General features: G+C 48.2%; 3 protein-coding genes across 4 annotated transcripts; 2 read left to right on the forward strand and 1 right to left on the reverse strand.

Annotated features, from left to right (window-relative positions):
• Positions 1-3289: 3289 nt before the first annotated feature.
• Positions 3290-11605, forward strand: NME1 (NME/NM23 nucleoside diphosphate kinase 1). Of its 2 annotated transcripts, none has more exons than XM_055325908.1 (5): positions 3290-3438; positions 5757-5886; positions 9014-9115; positions 10185-10297; positions 11284-11605. In XM_055325908.1, exons 2-5 carry the CDS (start codon positions 5761-5763, stop codon positions 11399-11401), a joined length of 459 nt encoding a protein of 152 aa, XP_055181883.1. In that variant the 5' UTR covers positions 3290-3438; positions 5757-5760; the 3' UTR covers positions 11402-11605. The 2 variants fall into 2 exon arrangements, with proteins under 2 accessions (XP_055181883.1, XP_055181890.1); XM_055325915.1 differs by lacking the exon at positions 3290-3438 and adding an exon at positions 3677-3700.
• Positions 11606-11744: 139 nt separating this feature from the next.
• On the reverse strand, positions 11745-15017 carry LOC129513467 (uncharacterized). The gene is made up of 3 exons (XM_055331456.1): positions 15000-15017; positions 14123-14495; positions 11745-13781 (listed from the first exon to the last, which is right to left on the reverse strand). Exons 1-3 carry the CDS (start codon positions 15015-15017, stop codon positions 13453-13455), a joined length of 720 nt encoding a protein of 239 aa, XP_055187431.1. The 3' UTR covers positions 11745-13452.
• LOC129509974 (nucleoside diphosphate kinase B) lies at positions 14589-18523 on the forward strand. The gene is made up of 5 exons (XM_055325898.1): positions 14589-14814; positions 15013-15141; positions 15937-16038; positions 16815-16927; positions 18266-18523. Exons 2-5 carry the CDS (start codon positions 15016-15018, stop codon positions 18381-18383), a joined length of 459 nt encoding a protein of 152 aa, XP_055181873.1. The 5' UTR covers positions 14589-14814; positions 15013-15015; the 3' UTR covers positions 18384-18523.
• The last annotated feature ends 3012 nt before the right edge of the window (positions 18524-21535 follow it).

The raw sequence follows: 21535 nt of genomic DNA on the forward strand, positions 1-21535 counted from the left end.
ATTGTCAGGTCATATGGGAAGCGCCTGGTTAGTTTTATAAGAAACTGGCAAACTTTTCCTGAAGGCCTATACCATTTTACATTCCCACCAGCGATGTATGAGGGGATCTAGTTTCTCTACCTCTTCAACAGCACTGTCACTATTTTTTTCCTTTTTTTTTTTTTTTTTTTTTTTTTTAAGCAGGCTCAACGCCCAGCATGGAGCCCAACCTGGAGCGCAACATGGGGTGTAAACTCAGGACCCTGAGATCAAGACCTGAGCTGAAATCAAGAGTTGGATGTTCAACCCACTAAGCCACCCAGGAGCCCCTTTTTCCTCCTTTTAAAAGTAAACTCTACATCCAACATGGGGCTCAAACTTACAACCTCACTAGAGTGAGATCAAGACTCCCATGCTCTACCCATTGAACTAGTGGGGTGCTCTTTTTTTCTTTTTAAAGCATTAAGATAGGTGTGTAGTGCTACCTCATTGTGGTTTTAATTTGCATTTCCCGGGACATCTGGGTGGCTCAGTGGTTCAGCGTCTTCCTTCAGCTCATGGCATGATCCTAGGGTCTTGGGATGAGTCCCGCATCAAGTTCCCCATGGGGATCCTGCTTCTGCCTCTGCCCGTGTCTCTGCCTCTCTCTTTGAGTGTCTCTCATGAATAAATACAATCTTTTTTTTTTAATTGCATTTCCCTAATGGCTAATGATGTCGAGAAACTCTTCATATATTTATTTGCTACCTGTAAATCCCTTTCAGTGTAGTCTGTTTTTGCCTTTTGTTCATTTTCTTTTCTTTCTTTTTTTTCTTTCTTTCTTTCTTTCTTTCTTTCTTTCTTTCTTTCTTTCTTTCTTTCTTTCTTCTTTCTTTTCTTTCTTTCAGATTTTGTTTATTTGAGAGAGAGAGTGTATGAGAGCATGTGATAGAGCACAAGAACAGGGAGTTGCAGGAGAGAGAGAAGAAGGCTTCCCACTGAGCAGGGAGCCAGACTCAGGCTTGATCCCAGGACTCTGGGATCATGATCTGAGCTGAAGGCAGATACTTAACCAATTGAGTCACCTAGGCACCCCTCTTTTGTTCTTTTTCTAATTGGATTTTTTTAAACTGTTGAGTTGTGAAAATTCTTTATGTGTTCTATATACAAGGCCTGTATTGGATACATGGCTTGCAAATATTTTCTTTTACCCTGCAGCTTGTTTTTTTTATCCTCTTCTCAGGGTCTTTCAAAGGGAAAATGTTTTTATTTTTGTTAGGGTCCAATATACCAACCTTTTCATTTTATGGATTGTGCTTTTGGTGCCAAGTCTAAAAACTCTTTGGCTGGCTCTAAGTCCTGAAGTTTTTTTTTTTTTTTAATTTTATTTATTTATTCATGAGAGACAGAGAGAGAGAGAGAGAGAGAGAGGCAGAGACACAGGCAGAGGGAGAAGCAGGCTCCATGCAGGGAGCCCGACGTGGGACTCAATCCTGGGAATCCGGAATCACACTCTGGGCCAAAGGCAGATGCTCTACCACTGAGCCACCCAGATGTCCCTGAAGATTTTTTTTTACCATGTTTTTCCTAAACTTTTTATAGTTTTACATTTAAATCTGTGATCCATTTTTTAGAAATTTATTCATTTGAGAGAGAGAGCTTGTGCAGGAGTCAGGGGATGGCAGAAGCAGAGGCAGAGCCCCCACAGTGGGCTGGATTTCACGAAAGATCAGGACCTGACCCAAATCATGAGTAGGATGCTTAACCAACTGAGCCGCCAAAGTGCCCCTTTATGATCCATTTGTTTTGTTTTTTAAGATTTTATTTATTTATTTATTCATGAGAGACACAGAGAGAGAGGCCGAGTCATAGGCAGAGGGAGAAGCAGGCTCCATGCACCGGGAGCCCGACGCGGGACTCCATCCCGGGTCTCCAGGATCGCGCCCTGGGCTGAAGGCAGGCGCCAAACCGCTGCGCCACCCAGGGATCCCCTATGATCCATTTTGAAAGAATCTTTGTTTAAGGTGGAGGTGTAGGTAGATGTTCTTTCCTTTTTTCTTTGCTTGCATATGTCCAATTCCTTCAGCAGTATGTATATAATTATATATATATATAATTTTAAGTAACCTCTACACGTAGCCTAGGGCTCAGACTCACAACCTCAAGATCAGGACTTTCCAACTGTACAGACTGAGCCAGTCCAGAGTCGCAGGACCAGCTGTTGAAAAGACACCTGATTCCTCTTCGTGCCTTAGCCCTTATCCTATGGCAGTCGGTGTGATCTTTTTTTTTTTTTTTTTACATGTATCAGATGATGTCACTCCCTGTTCAAAACCTTCCCGTGGCACCGCAACGTAACCCGGCCTCTCTCCGATGTCATTTCCTGCCCCTGGATGCCCACTGTAGTAATATTCCGCAGATAGTCACCAGACTTGCTCCCTCGCTGCATGCAGGTCTAGTCCATTGTCACTTTCTGAGATCCATTTTTTTTCCCAGCCAAGCTTTTAAAACTGCTTACTGCTTTCAGTCTTTCTCCCTTGCCGTGCTTCTTTCTTTCTTTCTTTCTTTCTTTCTTTCTTTCTTTCTTTCTTTCTTTCTTTCTTTCTTTCTTTCTTTCTTCTTTTCTTTCTTTCTTTCTTTCTTTCTTTCTTTCTTTCTTTTTCTTTCTTTCCTTCCTTTCCTTCCTTCCTTCCTTCTTTTCTTTTTTCTTTTCTTTTCTTTTTTCTTTTCTTTCAAGATTTTATTTATTTATCCATGACAGACACAGAGAGAGAGGCAGAGAGTGGGGCAGAGGGAGAAGGACTCGATCCCAGGACCCAGGACCACGCCCTGAGCCGAGGGCGGGCGCTCAGCCCGAGCCACGCAGGCGCCGCTTGCCTGCCTTTCCGGGCGGCACGAACGTCGCGCCCCGTACTCTCTACCACGCTGCTCGGTTACTCTTGGTCCCCATTCCCGACCCCACCACAGTCTCCAGGCGCGTTCACTGCTGTCCCCTCGGGCCCCGCAATGGCGCCCGGCACACAGCAGGTGCTCAATTACGAATGCAGCGCTTGCTAGGCTGGAAAGAATGAGTAACTGTAAAGTGAGAACGACCGGTCTACTTCCAGGTCAGGTGCCCGTCCGGACTTCAGGCAAAGTGGGAGCGCCACCTCTCGGGAAGTCAACTTACTGGAGAATGGAGGAAGTGAGTCAGACAGTCTTACGGGGCGGGGGCGGGGGGAGAAAAGGGCAGAGAGCCGGAAGAACAAGGAAAGGTGCCGGAAGTTAAGCCTAGGAATGTTGCTCACTAGAATGACATCCGACTCCCGAGAGGAAGCGGGAAGCGTGGCTGGCCCAGGGGTGTTCTGCAGAACGGGCTCCCCGGCAGCCGATCCGGAAAGAAGCGTTCCGCGCCGGTAGGTGCCAGGAACCACGTGGGGCCGGGGCGTGTTTCCGGTGCCGGCGGCGCCAGGAGGAGTTGCGGCGGTAGCAGCTGGAAAGGTGAGAGGCTCTGGGGTCTTGAGAAGAAGGGGAGAGTGCTGGGGTCGGGAGAGGGGGGCGGCGGTGGGGTGGGCTGAGTGTTGCTCCGGGCGGTGGCGCGAGGGATCGGATGGGAGGGAAGGGCGGCAGCGCCCGCGGACAGGTGCAGACCCGGCCGCGCAGTCCCGCCCCACGTGGCTGCCTTTGCCAGCAGGCCACGTCCGCCGGGTGGTGCCCTGTCTGCCTCCAGCGCACGCAGAGCTGGGCACGGGGTTGGGGTTCTGTAAGTGCTTGCTGAATGAATGAATGAATGAGTGAGTGAGTGAGTGAGTGAGTGACGTGTGTGTGCTTGGGTTGGAATGGAGCACGTTTATGGGTATAAATGGGATGGGTATGGGGACCGTTTGTGGCTCGGTAGCCCCATTTTCTCCTGGGGAATCCATACTGGTCCGCAGCTTCCATTGGGATTTCTCCGGCAGTCCTTGGGCTTTGTCTCTTTTTCTTGGAGGGGCAGCGCGGTTACCACTTAAGACCTTGTCTTTTTTTTTAAGATATTTTATTTATTTATTCATGAGAGACACACACACACACACAGAGAGGCAGAGACACAGGCAGAGAGAGAAGCAGGCTCCGCGTAGGGAGCCTGATGTGGGACTCGATCCTGGGACTCCAGGATCAGCCCTGGGCCAAAGGCAGGCGCTCAACCACTGAGCCACCCAGGGATCCCCCTTAAGACCTTTTCTTTGCTCTTACCGAATGCGAGATCATGTGGCTAGGTACCAGGGACAGACGCAGGAGCAAACCATCCCCGTATACAGGCCGCAGACCAGTGTGTGTGTGTGGGGGGGGGGGGGGACACAAACTAAAGATAATATATATGTATTTTTAAAGATTTTACTTACTCATGAGAGACATACAGGAAGGCAGAGACCTAGGCAGAGGGAGAAGCAGGCTCCCTGTGGGGAGCCCGATTGGGGACTCTGATCCCAGGACCCCGGAAACAAGACCTGAGCCAAAGGTTCAACCACTGAAACACCCAGGCCTTCCAGAAATTAAAATATATTAAGGTGTCATAATAAGAGCTTAACTAACCTACAGGAAGATAGAGCCAGGAGGTGGTGTGGCTGTCCTCATTAGGGATTGACCTTCAAGGTCAGGGGTCTCCTCCTTCCCTTCTTGTGAAGGCAGAGCAAGTCTTGAGCCCAGTTTTCTCTGTAAAAGGCAAGATACGAGATTGACATTCTCTAGGCAGACTCGTTCCTGCGTGATGTCCCAGCTAAGATACTACTAATGGCTCTAGTTCTTCCACCATCCACCTTTCTCTGGTGTGTCTTATGATGTAGCATAAATTGTATCCGGTTGGGAAATCCAGATTTTTTTGCCCTCATTTTGGTGCTCTAGATTTGTTTTCTTGTTTTAAAATGAGGGCGATTGTAATGAAATAATCTCCAAAACCCCTCCCAGTTCTAATACCATGACTGTGGCAGTGGGTTAGACTGTATTTCATTCTGCCTTGGACCTGACACCACTTTATCACTGTAGTTTCTTCTCTGGATAAATCAGAAGGACAATATCTTTTCTTTTCTTTTCTTTTCTTTTCTTTTTTTTTTTTTTTAAACATCCACTACCTTAGTTATGCCACAGTACAGGTTAATAGAAGCTTTTAAGTCAAATGGGATAGAAAAAATAGCCCCTGCTTTTGGACCCTTGCCCACCCTGGGATATTAGTTCAGGAATAAGGGGACTGAGAAGGAATTGGGGTTTTGTTTTTGCTTAGGGAAAAATTTTTTCCCCCCTTAGGAACATTTTTTTACACACGGGCTATTCCAGAGTTTTGTCCGTATAGCACCTTGTAATGAATACATTCGTACACTGCAATAGCACACTATTCTTTTTTCTAAGATTTTGTTAATTTATTTTAGAGAGCATGCGAGCATGAGCAGGGAGGAGCAGAGGGGGAGGGGAGAAAGAATCTGAAGCAGACTGCTCTCTGAGGCTCTCAATGTGAGGCTCAGTCCCCTGACCCTGAGATCATGACCCAGGCTGAAATCAAGAGTTGGACACTCAATCGACTGAGCTGCCCTCGTGCCCCTTTAGCACACTGTTCTTACTGGTATATAGGACTAGCACTGTAGGAACATTGTGTATACATATATCTTTAAAGTTGCTTTAAAAGTAGCACAGTGTGGTGAGCACACTAGGCATTGGGTTTTTACCTGAGAGACTTGGAGTTGGCATGACAGATTTAAACCAGCTTTATGGGGTAATCGGCTTGCGATGGATAATGATGTAGGCAGGATATTCCGTGCTGTTTCATCCTCCCAGCTGTTTATCCTCAGGACCATGGCCAACAGCGAACGCACCTTCATTGCCATCAAGCCTGATGGAGTCCAGCGCAGCCTCGTGGGAGAGATCATCAAGCGTTTCGAGCAAAAGGGATTCCGCCTCATTGCTATGAAATTAATCCAGGTAAGTGGACTTCACTCTTCATATTTCTGTTTTCTTGGAGTACAAGGGATCATTGTAGGTTAGCCTCCCTGTTCTCCCCTCCCCTCCTCTTTAGCCTTCTTCATGTAGGGTGAACACAAGCATCCTGAAAGCTGGAAACTCACTGGTGGCTAGCACTGTGGCTGAGTCCTACCACAAACCCAGTTTCTGGGACTTCTGGGAATAGCCTCCCCTTACCCTTAGCAGTGCAGAGTTCCACATATTACTACTGCAGCACTGTGATTTCTTCTTTCTTTCCTTTATTTTTAAGCAATCTCCACAGCAATGTGGGGCTCAAACTCAACTCTGAGATCAAGAGTCATAGGCTCCACTGACTGAGCCAGCCAGGCGCCCCTGCCCCCGCTTTTTTCAAAGATTTTAATTTATTCATGAGAGAGGCAGAGGCAGAGGGAGAAGCAGGTTCCCTTGCAGGGAGCCAAATACTGGACTTGATCCCAGGACCCCAGGATCATGACCTTAGCCAGAAGCAACCGCTCAACCGCTGAGCCACCCAGGCGTCCCCCTTTCTTTCCTAAATTTTTATTTTATTTTATTTTTTTCTTCAGATTTTTATTTAAATTCTGGTTAGGTAACATACATGCAATTTTGGTTTCAGGAGAACACTGTGATTTCTGACTCAGAGCCCTGGGCGTGTTTGAGCTCCCAGTCTTGAGCTTCCTGAGCAGATAATTTCAGAGAAATTCCCCTTCCTCCATTCCTCTCTTTAGAGTCAGGCACGTTGATTGTCAGCAAGGAGATTTTTCCATCCTTATTTACCACCCACTTCGTGTCTAGCATAATATTAGGCACCATTAGGGCATGTTGTGGGAAAGCTGTGGTTTTGTCCTTTGGAAGGCCCACTTGAAAACAGCAGAGAGAAATGGCACTTGGAAGAAACCTATAAAGCAGTATTTCAAAAAATGAAAAGGAGGGGGCACCTGAGTGGCACAGTCTCTTAAGCGTCAGACTCTTGGGTTCGGCTTAGGTATCTCAGGGTCATGAGACTGAGTCCCATGTCAGGCTGCCCACAGCAAGGAGTCTGCTTGAGATTGTCTCTCCCTCTCCCTCTGCTCCTCTTGCTCATTTCTCTCTCTCTCTCTCTCTCAAATAAATACATCTTTAAGAAAATTTTTTTAAAACCTCGCAAACCCCCCGAAATGAAAAGGATTAATTAGTCAAGAACCCTTTTTCAGACAGACCTGGGAAATGAGAATTCAGATTCTCAAAGCCTATAAATTAGAGAATGGTCTTTTTCCCCTATTTATAGAGTCATCTTTTTTTTTTTTAATTTTAATTTTTTAAGATTTTATTCATTTGAGAGAGAGAGAGAGTGAGCAAGAGCAGGGGGTGGGGAGTTGGAGATACTCAGATTCCCCGCTGAGCAGGGAGCCCCGCTGAGCAGGGGCTTGATCCCAGGACCCTAGAGTCATGACCTGAGCTGAGCAGATGCTTCATGACTGAGCCCCCCAGGTGCCCCAATAGTCATCTTTGGAGTCTGCTAGTGTATTTTAAATTTAGTTTGATTTGCAATTTAGTTCCTGTGTGATGTTTTAGGAAAACTGCTTTAGTATAAAAGGGAGTAGATGGATGTTAATGCAGGGGGGTATATCATGGAATGATTAGTGCCAGGTGTTAGACAAATATGGCTTTCCAGAGAGTTTGTATATTAAATTAGGTTTTCAAGGCAAAGTGAATTTTTTTTAAAAAATATTTTATTTATTCACGGCCTGAGCCAAAGGCAGACGCTCGACCACTAAGCCACCCAAGCGTCCCGGCAAAGTGAAATTAGAAAGTATTGTTGATTGGGCATTTACCGTGTGCTGGACATGCGTTTTTTCTGGCTCGCATGACAACCCAGAGACGTACTTATTTCTATGCCTATGGTTGTCAGTTATGAGGAACCTGGGGCTTGGAGAGGTTAAGTAATGTATCTGAAGGCACATAGTGATGGAACAGGGATTTTAACTCTGGTCTCTCTGACCCCTAAGTGCATGCATTTTTTTCCACTACACTCAGTTTCCTATCAAGGATATGGGCTTGATGAAGATGGACAGCTGCCAGGAGCCTACAGAGTTGTTTATATCTGACATGGAGAAGGGTGGAGAGGGGAAACTTGATGTCGCCCCTCTGAAAAAACCCCTGTAATCTGTTCTGCAGATTAAAGATAACCAGAACCAATTAGTAGAATTAAAACAGTGTTCGGGGAAGGGAAGGTCAAGTCAGTGTGTGTCAGGAGACTGCCCCTAGTAGTCTTCCAGGGGGATTGGAGGGGATGGGAGAGGAATTGCTAACACGGCTGGTCATGTGGCAGTGTCATTTTACTTTGGCAAGTAACGATCAACAAGAGGCTGAATGGTAGGATGATTTGGATATGCTTTCTGGCAGCAGATCTGCCCATGTGTGGGTCTCCCTGCAGTGTGCAGTACTATAGAACTGGAAAAACTGAGTCCTTGTTAGACCCTGAACAGGCCCTGTGCGCAGTGGCAAAGAGCACAGCCGAGGTAGTTGGAATTGCCAAGCAGCTGGTTTGCTCTCTAGCTAACTTGATTTGTTCCCACATACCAGCCTTGCAATGTGAGAGTTTCTCATTCCTTCTTCTGCAAAATTATTTATTGCTAGATGTCATGTACTTTGGAGTGATTTGTAAAATACTTGTGGGAATTGCGTAATTGCCACACCCGGTCCCTGGCCTGCATCATCTGAAGAAATGTGAAGTGGTCCTGGGAAGTGGCTGGGTTCAATTTACTTCTCATCGAATGCCAAGGGCTGCCCTCCCACCCCCTTTCCGCTAATATTTTAGTTGAGGCTTGCTCTCAATGAATGGAAAGTCATCATGTTGTTAGTTTTACTGTCTAAAATGGGATGGCTGGATTTGATTCTAAGGTTCTGTGGTATTCCAATCAATCAAGGCCAGTGAGGGAGGAATTGATATAAAGCTTAAGCACTTTTAGTCTCTTGGCACTGCTTCCCTCCAGTCATGTTGGGACTGGATTGGGTTTTAACAGTCAGTGAGCCAAGGCTCACAGTTTAGACAGCAGTGGGAAATGACTAGATTGCTGGTTCTTAGGTCATTAGGGGGCCAATTCTCATTCTCTGCCCTGTTGATTAGGCTTCTGAAGACCTTCTCAAGGAGCACTATATTGACCTGAAGGACCGTCCATTCTTTGCCGGCCTGGTGAAGTACATGCAGTCAGGGCCTGTGGTTGCCATGGTGAGTGTGCACATATGGGATATTGATCGGATGACCCCGCTGGGAGCCAAGAGTCAGGCTTGTGATTCCTGCATCTGATGCCAGGTCCTTATTGATACAGACGAAATAGGGGCTGGGAGGATTGGGCAGTTAAGGTGTGAGTTGGCTCTCTGACCCACCAAAGGCAACATATATCTGTTTGTTAAACTGAAGACTCATAGTGACTCATAGCTGGGAGCAATTGGGAGAGGTCACTATACTTCTGGAGAGCAGGGAGATTGTTTCTAGCTTATTGCAGAAATTCTCCAAGTATGTACTAGTTGTCCTCATTGTGCCAGGCTTTGTTCCAGACACTGGGGATACAGTCCAGAATGAAGACAAAATAGGTACTTTTTTTCATAGCTTTGCTTGCCTACACATCTTGACAGGGGAAGATGGGCAGATCATGAAGAAATAAAAATATGTGTGTGTATGTGTGTGTGTGTGTATAATATATATATATATATATATATATATATATATAAAAGCTGGCAATTAGTGATATGCACGGAAATGAAAAAGGATGAGGTGGCCACTTTAGATCGGGTAGTCAAGGAACATGCTTTTCAATCTGAGATTAGAGTGAGAAGAGGGAACCAGACATACATAACATCATGTTGAAGAGCACTCTCATCAAGAAAACAGCATGTGCAAAGGGCCTGGACTTTTTGAAGTCCAGAAAGAAGGTTGGAGTAGCTAGAGCCTGGTGGGTAAAAGAGAAGGTCAGGTAACAGGAGTCCAGAGGCACAGGCCCGGGCCAGAGTAGGCAGGACTGTGCTGGCTATGTACTTCATGAGCTCCAGGACGGATGCTATGGGAGGTCCTACAGTAGGCATTTATAAAAGGCTGCTCTGGCTGCTTTGTCAAGAATGGATTGTAGAAAAGCAGGAGTTGGGGCAGAGAGATGAGTACTTCCAGTTTGGAACAAGTGGATGCTCTGTAACTATTCTTCAATGTTAAGGGGGCTTTTTGTTTTCTTTGAATTAATAGTTTACAGATTTTCTGCTGAGATTGGTTTTCTTCCTTGACCATATATTTTTTATCCTTGGAGGTGTGGGAGGGCCTGAATGTGGTGAAGACAGGCCGAGTGATGCTCGGGGAGACCAACCCGGCGGACTCCAAACCTGGGACCATCCGTGGGGACTTTTGCATCCAAGTTGGCAGGTGGGAGTTGGTGCTTTTTGCCCTTTTCCAAAATCTGAGGTGACACAAGAATTTGGGTTCCTTGGGCACCTGGCTGCTTCAGTTGGTTGAGCATGTGACTGTTGATCTTGGGGTTATAAGTTCGAGCCTCATTTTGGGTGGAGAGATTACTTTAACTTTATTTCATTCATTCATTCATTCATTCATTCATTCATTTATTTATAAAGATTTTATTTATTTATTCATGAGAGACATAGAGGGAGAGGCAGAGACATAGGCAGAGGGAGAAGCAGGCCTCCCCATGGGGAGCCCGATGTGGGACTTGATCCCGGGACTCCAGGATCATGCCCTGGGCCGAAGGCAGACAATCAACTGCTGAGCCACCCAGGCGTCCCTATTTTTTTTTTTTTTTAAGATTTTATTTTTTTATTCATGAGAGACACAGAGAAGCAGAGACATAGGTAGAGGGATCAGCAGGCTCCCTATGGGGAGCCTGATGTGGGATTTGATCCTAGGACCTTGACCCCAGCCAAAGGCAGATGCTCAACCACTGAGCCACCCAGGTGCCCCTAGAGGTTACTTTTTAAAAAATGTTAAAAAAAGAGATTTGGGTTCCTGAGATTGGGATGGACATGATACCGTATGCACATCAGTTTAACATTAGTTCATTGTTTTTTTCCCCTCTGAAATTGGCTTTGGGTTAGTGAGCTCTCTGCCATTGGCCGTCGGCACCATTGTGGCTGTGCCTGTCTTGAGAGGGTAGAACTGGTACCACGCTTTGTTGGCCAGAGTCCTCTGGCGACTGGAGTGCAGGCAGGACATTTTTCATCCTTACCAGTTTTAACTGCAGTTGTGGGCTTTTTCTTTTAATGTGGACTCATGTACAGGGAGCTTTGGCTTTTTCTGCTGCAGGGGCTGTAAGCTTTCTGGCAGTGGGAATGAGGGGGGCTTCTGGGCAGTTTAATGCTTTGAGTCTTGGTAACCTGGCCATCTCTTTCCCTGTCCAGGAACATTATCCATGGCAGCGATTCTGTGGAGAGTGCGGAGAAGGAGATTGGCTTGTGGTTCCAGCCTGAAGAGCTGGTGGATTACAAGAGCTGTGCTCAGAACTGGATTTATGAGTGACGAGTGATGAGGGAGCAGACCTCAGCGCTTTGCCCATTCCATTCCCTTTCCCTCCCATGAGCAAGGGGCCAGGCTCTTGCAAATCCAGTGATTTTTGAGAACTTCCTTATAACCTGGAGGGGACCTCTTGGAGCTGGGAGTGCTTCCCGTACAGTATTATGGGCTGCCATCAGATTAAAATGTTTCATCCCATTGTAAGATTCATTGAGTTGATTTCTTTGTATTGCTCTATTGCTTTGTATTTTGTATTCTTATCCATTTACTCTGGCTAACCTGAACTAACAGAGAATGTAAATACTATGTAAATTATTTTTATTGGCCTGAGATCACACATACATAGTCTCTTTCTGTCTCTCTCTGTTTGCCTGTCCCTCTCTTCACCCCTGCATCCCATCCACTTTTGCCACTGAGCCAGTCAGCATTCATCCAGGAAAGATGGTCTAGGTTACCAAGACTGTAACTGGGTGCAGAGGATTCATTGGAAATAAAAGATATCCTTCCTGGTCTTGAGAAGCTGTCAGGGACTCTGTGGATGGGGGAGTGTGAGAACTTGTAACTATTCCAAAACAGGATAGTATGCCTGGGTCCCTGGGATGACCTCAGAAGAAGCAGGTGAAATCGTGGGAGTAGCTTTGATTTGTTAGGGCACTGATTTGGTTGCTTTAACAGAAGCAAGAAAGATGGAAATTTACTTATCTTTTATTTAAAAGTCTAAACTAGAAATCTAATGTACAGCACTGTGTTTATAGTTCACAATATTGTATTGTGTACTTGAAATTTGCTAAAAGTTTTTATTTATTTATTCATGAGAGACACAGAGACATAGGTAGAGGGAGAAGCCGGCTTCCTATGGGGAGCCTGATGTGGGACTCAATTCCAGGACCCCAGGATCATGCCCCAAGCCAAAGGCAGCGGATCAACCACTGAGCCACCCAAGCGTCCCTAAGGGTAGATCTTAAGTGTACTCACCACACACAAAATGGTAACTATATGAAGTGATATGTTCCTTAGCTTAAGTGTGATCATTTTACAACATACGTAAATTAAAATATCAGGTTGTATACCTTAAATAACAAGTTTTATTTGCCAGTTATACCTCAATAAAGCTGCAAAAAAGTCTTAAGTAGGTATGTAGGGGTGGTGATGGCAGTGAGATTCTGATCCTTGAGTTTGGGGACCCATTTCCTTCTCAGCAATGTAACATGCCTTACCACCTGTATGTGTGCCTAATGGCAAGTTGGGAAGGGAAGTAGATTGTTCCTTTCTTTTAAGGAACCCTTAAAAGAAGGTGTAACCCTGTACCACCTTCGCTCTCCACCCATCTCATTGGCCAGAACTTCGTGTGCAAGTCTCTTGCTGCAAGAGTGGAAAGTATTTTTATTTGCGCAACCTTATGCCCAGAGAATACTCAGGAGCTCTCCTAGAAGGGGGAAGGTGAGAATACATATGGACAATTACTTTGGCCTCAGACGTTAGTGTTTCTTGGTATTTTCCCTGTTCACCTGGCTTTGGTAGGGGCAGTAGAGAGGAGGGGAGTTGGGAGACGTTGTTTTTCCAGCTTCTCTGGGGTGTACCTGACGAAATTGTAAGATTATTTGAAGTGTGCAGTGACAGTTGACATATGTAGACTTTGTGAAAGAATTTCCTCCATGGGAGCTAGGACTTCCACACAGTTGAGGACTAGATGCATTTCTATCTCATACAAAGCATGGCCTGTTTTTGGTGAGGGGAGTGAGGTAAAGTACCAGTACCTTCAGGGAAGGGATTCGTGTGTGGTGAGGCAGCAGGGTAATACCCTGCTCAGTTAAGTGCCCTCCAGGAAGGAGGAGGAAAGCAAAGGGCAGAAGGCTGCTGCTCACTGTACTGCAGGACCTGTGATGACGGGACCAAAGGGGCAAACAGCTCTCTGCAGTGAAATTCCCAGATTCTTTCCCACAGTTGACACTGGGTAACTGAGAAGGAAGTCCAAATTCCAGTGCTTCACCTGGAAGCCCAAGGGAACACTGGCTGTCTCTTCCCCAGAGTGTATTGTGTCTTTTATTTATTTTTTTTTAAGATTTATTTATCTGAGATAGAGAGCGAGCACGAGCAGGGAGGAGAGGAAGAGGGAGAAGCTGATGCCCCATTTGAGCAGGGAGCCCGATAAAGGCTCCATCCCAGGGCCCAGAGATCATGACCCAAGCCAAAGCCAGACGTTTCCCCAAACGAGCCCCCCGGGGTCCCCCAGGCTTGTGACTTAATGCCCTGCGACTAGAAATTGGGAAGTCACGGTGTAATACCGGGCTGGCTTGTCCTCTTGCAGCCAGGGTGCAGGGGTGCAAGGACACCTGGGTCCAGGGGGCCCACAGAGAGCAGGTTCCATCGCTCCAGGCTGACAAAACTGAAAGGTGTGGTCACGTGGAAGAAAATGTTTTTCAGGGAGGCCAACACTAGGAGGGCTGGACCAACGTCTGAAAGACCAGCTCTCAAGCGCTGAAAATACTGTTATTATTATTATTATTTTTTAAAGACTCTATTTATTTGACAGCACAAGCGGGGGGAGTGGCAGGCACAGAGGGGGAGGCAGGCTCCCCACCAAGCAGGGAGCAGGATGCGGGGCTGCGTCCCGGGACCCTGCGGTCATGACCTGAGCTGAAGGCGGACGCTTAAGGCCTGAGCCACCCAGGCGCCCCAACCTCCAGTCCTCTAGAAGGAAAGTGTGGGGCAGAGGTCAGTGGGTACCTGCATGAGGGCAGGGGCGGTCCAATCCGTCAGTGTTTCGGGGTCGGCCGTGCGAGTCCTTGTTGCTCGAGGGGGTCGTGTCGGTTCCCGTCGCCGTTCGCCGAGCTGAGAGCGAACCTGGAGGGCGGTCATCGCTGCCGAGGCCGAGCTCGGCACGGAGGTAGCCACGCCCTTCAGGCCAGCAGCGACCGGTGATCAGCGCAGGGCCCGGCGCCCTCGGGGAGGCGTGCGCTTCCCGCCGCCAGCTCGCTGTCCCGAGGCGGCCCGTCACGGGGCCTCCGCCCGGCGGGACGGTGTCCGCGGCGGCGAGGAGAGGAACGCGGCGCGGTGTGCCCTCGGGGCAGGCACGGTTTCGGTCCCGCAGCCGGGGATCCTGTCAGGGGCGCGTCCCCGCGGGGCCGGAGAGCCTGAGCACACAGGGCGCGTGCGCGGGCGCGGCGGGGGCGCGCGCGGAGAGCTGGGGCCGGCGGCGGGGGCTGCGGCCGCGGGACCCACACCCGGGCCGGGCGACGAAGCCACTTCCGGCCCCCGAGCCCCCGGGGCGGGGACAGCGGCCCGGGCCGCGTCGGCCTCGCGGGTTGGGCGACGGGCGTCCGGGGTGTGGCCGTCGCGCAGCCCTCCTCCCGGGCCGCCCCGGGCCCCGCCGCTCGCCCCACGTCTCGCTCCCGGCCCGCCGCGCAGCCAGCTTCCCGGTAGGGCGCCGCGGGACCTCCCCCACCGGCCCCGGGCCTCCCGGCGGGGCACCAGCCCCCCTCCCACGGGGCGGCCGGCGGGCGCGCGTCCCCGGGGGGCGGGGGGCGGGGGCCGGGGGCCGGGGGCCGGGGGCGGGGGCGAGCCCCGGGCCTGGGTCCGCGCGGCCGCGGGGCCCTGAGCCGGCCTGTCGCCCGCAGGCCATGGCCCAGCAGGAGCGCACGTTCATCGCCATCAAGCCGGACGGCGTGCAGCGCGGCCTCGTGGGCGACATCGTCAAGCGCTTCGAGCAGAAGGGGTTCCGCCTCGTGGCCATGAAGTTCCTGCGGGTAACGCGGCCCCCGCCCCCGCCCCGCCCCCGCCCCGGCCCCGGCCCCGGCCCCGGCCCCGGGCGGCGGGCGCCCCTCCTCCTGCCCGCGCCCCCACCCACCGACCCCCGCGCCCCCGCCGCCCCCGCCCGGCCCCGAGGCCCGCGAGCACCCGCGCCCTCGCCAGGTTAACGGAGGTGACGTGTCGGCCGCCGGGGAGCGGGGGCGCGGGCCCGCGGGCCAAGCCTCCTCCCCCCCCCCCCCCCCGGCCGGCCCCCGCCCCCGCCCCCGGCCGCTCTCCTCCCCGGGTTTAGGGCAGTGCCCGGCATTTCCGCCCTCTGCTTGGGGCACAGATCTGGACTTTAAGGGAGAACTATTGAAATCTTGACCAAGCCCATCTGGGAAGAGGAGAACGTTCCAGTTAACATCCGAAATGTCGGAAAGGACACTGGGAGATGGGCCGGGAGAGTGGCTATGATCTCTCTCTGACCCGTCTCCTTCAAAGGCAGCCAACGCTTACTTAACCCTCCACATCTAGATCTTCACACCACCTACTTTTTAGGATTATAACACCCCTAATACCATGGACATTTTGAGGGTTTCTTCATGATCAGGACAGTCTTTATGCTAAAAGAGCATGGAGCTTGGATAGGATTTATATATGAACCCCTTAGATGTGGGCTAACTTACGCAACTGGATTTTTGGAGAACCTGCCTTGTGAATGGGTGGGGGGGGGGGATTCTGAGGATGGGATAGAGCCATAATTCAGCTTTATCCAGTTTACTTCCTAACTGCGACCTCCTGTTCCATGCCAGGCCTCTGAGGACCTCCTGAAGCAGCACTACATTGACCTGAAGGACCGCCCCTTCTACCCGGGGCTGGTGAAGTACATGCACTCCGGACCTGTTGTGGCCATGGCACGTGCTCGTGGGGGCGGGCAGGGAGATGGGGTGGGTGTGGGGCAGGAGTGTGGGGAACACAAATGCGGGCTGCTACAGAACCCGACTTGCTCAATGCTGGGGTGTCCTTTTTTTTTTTTTTTTCTTCTTAAGATTTTATGTATTTACTCATTAGAGACACAGAGAGAGAGAGGCAGAGACACAGGTAGAGGGAGCAGCAGGGTCCATGCAAGGAACCCGACGTGGGACTTGATCCCAGGTCTCCAGGATCATGCCCTGGGCTGAAGGTGGAAGGTGGTGCTAAACTGCTGATCCCACCCAAGGATCCCTGGGGTGTCCTCTTTTTAGACATTTTCCCAGCTACTTTAAATTCCTTTTTTTGAATTTTTTTTTTTTATTTTAAAGATTTTGTTTAAGGAAGCCTGGGTGGCTCAGCGGCTTAGTGCCGCCTTCGGCCCAGGGCCTGATGTCCTTCCCACTGACCCCATCCCACCTGCTTGCTTTCCTCTACCCCTTGACTGTTTCTCCTCCTGTTTGTGGCCGCCTGAGGTTCCTCAGTCCTATTCAGCTTCCTCTTAGGTGGGAAGTCCCCATGTTGGGTAGATGGTGTCCATGTACCTGAGCAGTGCACTCAGGTTGGAGAGCAGACCATCTCCAAGCTCCTCTGGTCTATGGGGGTGAGCTGGTGAACCGGGTCAGCCATTACTCTTGATTCTGAGGCAGGGGTGAAGCTTTGTTCTCAATGGTCCCAAATGACAGATCTTATGTGGTTCCTTTGCCCTACTGGTTTCCAGGTCTGGGAGGGACTGAATGTGGTGAAGACAGGAAGAATGATGCTCGGGGAGACCAACCCAGCAGATTCTAAGCCAGGCACCATTCGTGGGGACTTCTGCATTCAAGTTGGCAGGTAAATCCTGAGGAGCGCTGAGACTTTTTCTCAAAGCCACTTAAATGAGGGGTATGAGATATTTTTGGCATATTTCAATTTTAGGAAAACTTGAACTTTTACAAGTGGGTGATAGTGATCACTGGATGGACATTTTCTTTTTTTTTTTTTTTTTTTTTTTTTTTTAATTTTTATTTATTTATGATAGTCACACACAGAGAGAGAGAGAGAGAGAGAGAGAGAGAGAGGCAGAGACACAGGCAGAGGGAGAAGCAGGCTCCATGCACCGGGAGCCCGACGTGGGATTCGATCCTGAGTCTCCAGGATCGCGCCCTGGGCCAAAGGCAGGCGCCAAACCGCTGCGCCACCCAGGGATCCCTGGATGGACATTTTCTTCAATAATTATTTCCCTTGGCTACTTAAAATTTTAACTGAGACCTCACCCAAGGGAGCTGCATGTGGTAGGTCCTGTGGGACACAGCAGAAAGCCAGTGGGGAAAAGCCTCTGCTCTTGGCTGTACTGTGTCCATGGGGGTGGCGCTAACCTTTTGGTTCCCTCACTATATGAAATCTACAAAAACTCTGTATAAAGATCTAAATGGAATAAAGGGATTGTCAGTGAATGTGAATGTTTTGGTTGGCTTTGCAAATGAGTGTTAATAAGAAAATGCTGCAGAAATGGCCCTTGATAATGAATGTACCTCGTGTAGTTTGGATATTGGTCTGGTTATCCCTATTTTCAAAATTCGAGAAGTAGTTGTTTGTGACATAGTCTTGGGGTACAAGCTTTGTTTTGGAAACTTGGGAATATAATAAAGTTGAGCTAGGGAATACTTTTGATCAAAAAAAATCTATTATTTTATAGTTGCAGGTTTTGTTTTGTTGTGAAGAGAGAATAAGCATGTGTGCAGGGAATGGGGAGTTGGTTGGGGGAGGGACAGAGGGAGAAACTCCTAAACAGACTCCTCAATGAGTGCCAAGCCCCACACAGGGCTCCATCTCGTGACCCCGAGATCATGACCTGAGCCAGAATCAGGAGTCAGACACTCACTGCCTGAGCCCCCCAACCCTCCTTCTATATTTGTAGTTTCTTTTAAGAGGAAATACTTTGGGGGTAGTCTCTTGCTTCATATGGCAATTTGGCTGAAAAGGTCTGCAGTGACTATCCTTTGCCTTAGCCATAAACAGACTTTTGCACTTAAAATGTGGTGACTTGGGGCACCTGGGTGGCTCAGTAGGTCTCAGCTCAGGTCTTGATCTCAGGGGCATGAGTTGAAGCCCCACGTTGGGCTCCAAGCTGCATGTGAAGCCTACTTTAAAACAAAATATATGGTAACTAATAATTGTCCTCTTTCTTAGGAACATCATTCATGGTAGTGATTCAGTAAAAAGTGCAGAGAAAGAAATCAGCCTATGGTTTAAGCCTGAAGAGTTGGTTGACTACAAGTCCTGTGCTTTTGACTGGATTTATGAATAAAAGATGGACACAGCATTAGTTCCCTTTGGCACCACTTTATATGTCCCTGGACATAGCTCTTCATTCCAGTGACTTGGAAGTAATAGAATCAATCTTTCTTTTCTAAAACGTACTTAACCAATAAAGCCTTTGGAAACTGGTGTAGTCTACTGTGCTTGCTTGATTCTACCCTGGAAGAAGTGACTTCCTTCCTGGGCTTTCGTAGCATTATACAGAACTAAATCATCCCGCTTACCATGGACGAATGATGTGACCCTTCTCAGCACCAGAGTGTACTTTTAGACTCTAGGTGGTCAAGTAGAGAGGCTGAAGAGGACAAGTATGGCACTGTGTGTCTAAACTAAAAAGGAAGTAATGAAAATAAATACTCCATCTCCCTAGAGGAATTAGAAATGTGTATTTCTGTACAAAGAGTTTGTTGAAATTCAAGGGAAACACAGAACAGTCAAGTTGTCCAGATTCACATTTTTGTTGACTGACGACTGGGCAAGTGATGAAATGGAAGCCTAAAGACATCTGTAAAATGAGGATATACCCCTGCAAAGCAGGTTTAAAAGAAAGAACGGATCTAGTGCCTAGCCCCTCGGACCCCTGTTCCCTGAAACCTTATTCCACTACTCACTCTTCCCTAGGGTGAGATATTTATCATGCCTGTTTTCTGGGCTACATGCAATGGTTACAAAATTCTTACTGCCTGCTTTTAAGGTTAATTTCACTAGAATGGCACGGTTGTAAGATAATACCAAATAGCACCCATCAGTTTAAATGATCACGATCACCTGCAGTCGGTTTTTTTAATTTTTAAAAATATTCATTTATTCATGAGACCCAGAGAGAGAGGCAGGTTCCCTGCAGGGAGCCTGATGGCAGGACTTGATCCTGGATCCTGGGATCACAGCCTGAGACAACCACTGAGCCACCCAGGTGTCCCTTGGAGTCTGGTTTGGAATTTGGAGACTATGGGCACCCTGGGTGGCTCAGTCAGTCAAGTGTCTGACTCTTGGTTGCAGCTCAGGTCACCGTCTCAGGGCTGTGAGATTGAGCCCTGTGTGGGGATCCGGGCTGGGCATGGAGCTTGCTTGTCATTCTCTATCTCATTCTGCCCCCTGACCCCTGCACACCTCAATTCTCTCGCTAAAAAAAAAAAAAATAAAATGCATTACTTTCTCATTTAATTATTTTTTTTCATCATGGTAAATACTCTTTAATCCTCCCCACCTCCCCTCTAGTAACTGCCAGTTCTCTATAATTAAGAGACTGTTTCTTGGTTTCTATTTTCCCCTTTGCTCATTTGCTTTTTAAATTTCACAGAGAAGGTAAAATCATGTGGTAGTTATCTTTCTCCAACTTCACCTAGCATTATACTTTAGCTCCATCCATGTTGTTCCAAATGGCAAGGTTTCACTCTTTTTTATTTTTATAGCTAAATAGTCCTCCATATGTATCTATCCACCCACTACATCTTATCCATTCATCTACTGATGGACACGGGCTGCTACCATCATTTGGCTGTTGTAAATAATGCTGCAAATGAATACAAGGATGCAAGAATCCTTTTGCCTTAGTGTTTTTGTATTCTATGGATAAATACCCAGTAATGCAATTACTGGATGTAGGGTACTTCTATTTTTAAAAGAATTTTATTTATTCGAGAGAGAGAGAGAGAGAGAGAGAGGCAGAGAGAGAAGCAGGCTCCATGCAGGGAGCCTGACATGGGACTCAATCCTGGGTCTCCAGGATCACACCCTGGGCTGAAGGCAGGCGCTAAACCACTGTGCCACTGGGTCTGCCCTAGGGTACTTCTATTTTTAACTTTTTGAGAAACTTCCATACTGTTTTTCAGAGTGGCTGCACCAGTGTGCAATCCCAGCAGTGCAAGAGGATTCCTTTTTCTCTACATCCTCACCAATACTTGTGTTTTTAATTTTAGCCATTCTGACAGGTGTTAGGTGATACCTCATTGTAGTTTTGATTTGTATTTCTCTGATGATAAGGGATGATGAGCCCATATTTTCATGTGCCTAATGGCCATTTGTATTTTTCTTTTTTTTTTTTTTAAGGTTTTATTTATTCATGAGAGACAGAGAGAGAGAGGCAGAGACATAGGCAGAGGGAGGAGAAGCAGGCTCCAAGCAGGAGCCCGATGTGGAACTTGATCCCAGAACTCCAGGATCACATCTTGAGCGGATCCTGCTGAGCCACCCAGGTGTCCCTGTATTTTTTTTTATTAAAAAAAAAAGATTTTATTTATTTATTCATGAGAGAGAGAGAGAGAGAGGCAGAGACACAGGCAGAGGGAGAAGCAGGCTCCATGCAGTGAGCTGGACATGAGACTCAATCCCAGATCTCCAGGATCAGGCCCTCGGCTGAAAGTGGCGCTAAACCGCTGAGCCACCTGGGCTGCCCTGTATTTCTTCTTTAAAATGCATTACTTGGGGTGCCTGGGTGGCTCAGTCAGTTAAGCATCTGCTTTCAGCTCAGGTCAAGATCCCAACATCTTGGGATTGAGCCCCATGGCTGGCTCCCTGTTCAGCAGGGAGTCTGCTTCTTTTTCTCTCTCTGCTCCCCATCTCCCCACAGCCCTGCTCGATTTTTCTCTTTCAAATAAATAAAAAAATCTTAAAAAATTTTTTCTTAGGGACGTGTAGGAGGCTCAGTGGTTGAGGGAGTCTGCCTTCAGCCCAGGGCATGATCCTGGAGTCCGGGATTGAGTCCCACATCGGGCTCCCAGCATGGAGCCTGCTTCTCCTTCTGCCTGTGTCTCTGCCTCTCTCTCTGTCTCTGATGAATAAATAAATATTTTTTAAAAATTAAAAAAATTGGGATCCCTGGGTGGCGCAGTGGTTTAGCGCCTGCCTTTGGCCCAGGGCGTGATCCTGGAGACCCAGGATCAAATCCCATGTTGGGCTCCCCGTGCAAGGAGCCTGGTTCTCCCTCTGCCTGTGTCTCTGCCTCTCTCTCTCTGTGACTATCATAAATAAATTAAAAAAATAAACTTTTTAGAAGATTTTATTTATTTAATTTATTTATTTTATTTATTCATGAGAGAGAGAGAGAGAGACTGGACTCCAGGATCACGCCCTGGGCTGAAGGCAGGTGAGCCACCCAGGTGTCCCTCAAATAAATAATAAATCTTAAAAAAATTAAAATGT

This window comes from Nyctereutes procyonoides, unplaced genomic scaffold, assembly GCF_905146905.1.
Source record: "Nyctereutes procyonoides isolate TBG_1078 unplaced genomic scaffold, NYPRO_anot_genome, whole genome shotgun sequence".
NCBI classification, from domain to species: Eukaryota; Metazoa; Chordata; class Mammalia; order Carnivora; family Canidae; genus Nyctereutes; species Nyctereutes procyonoides.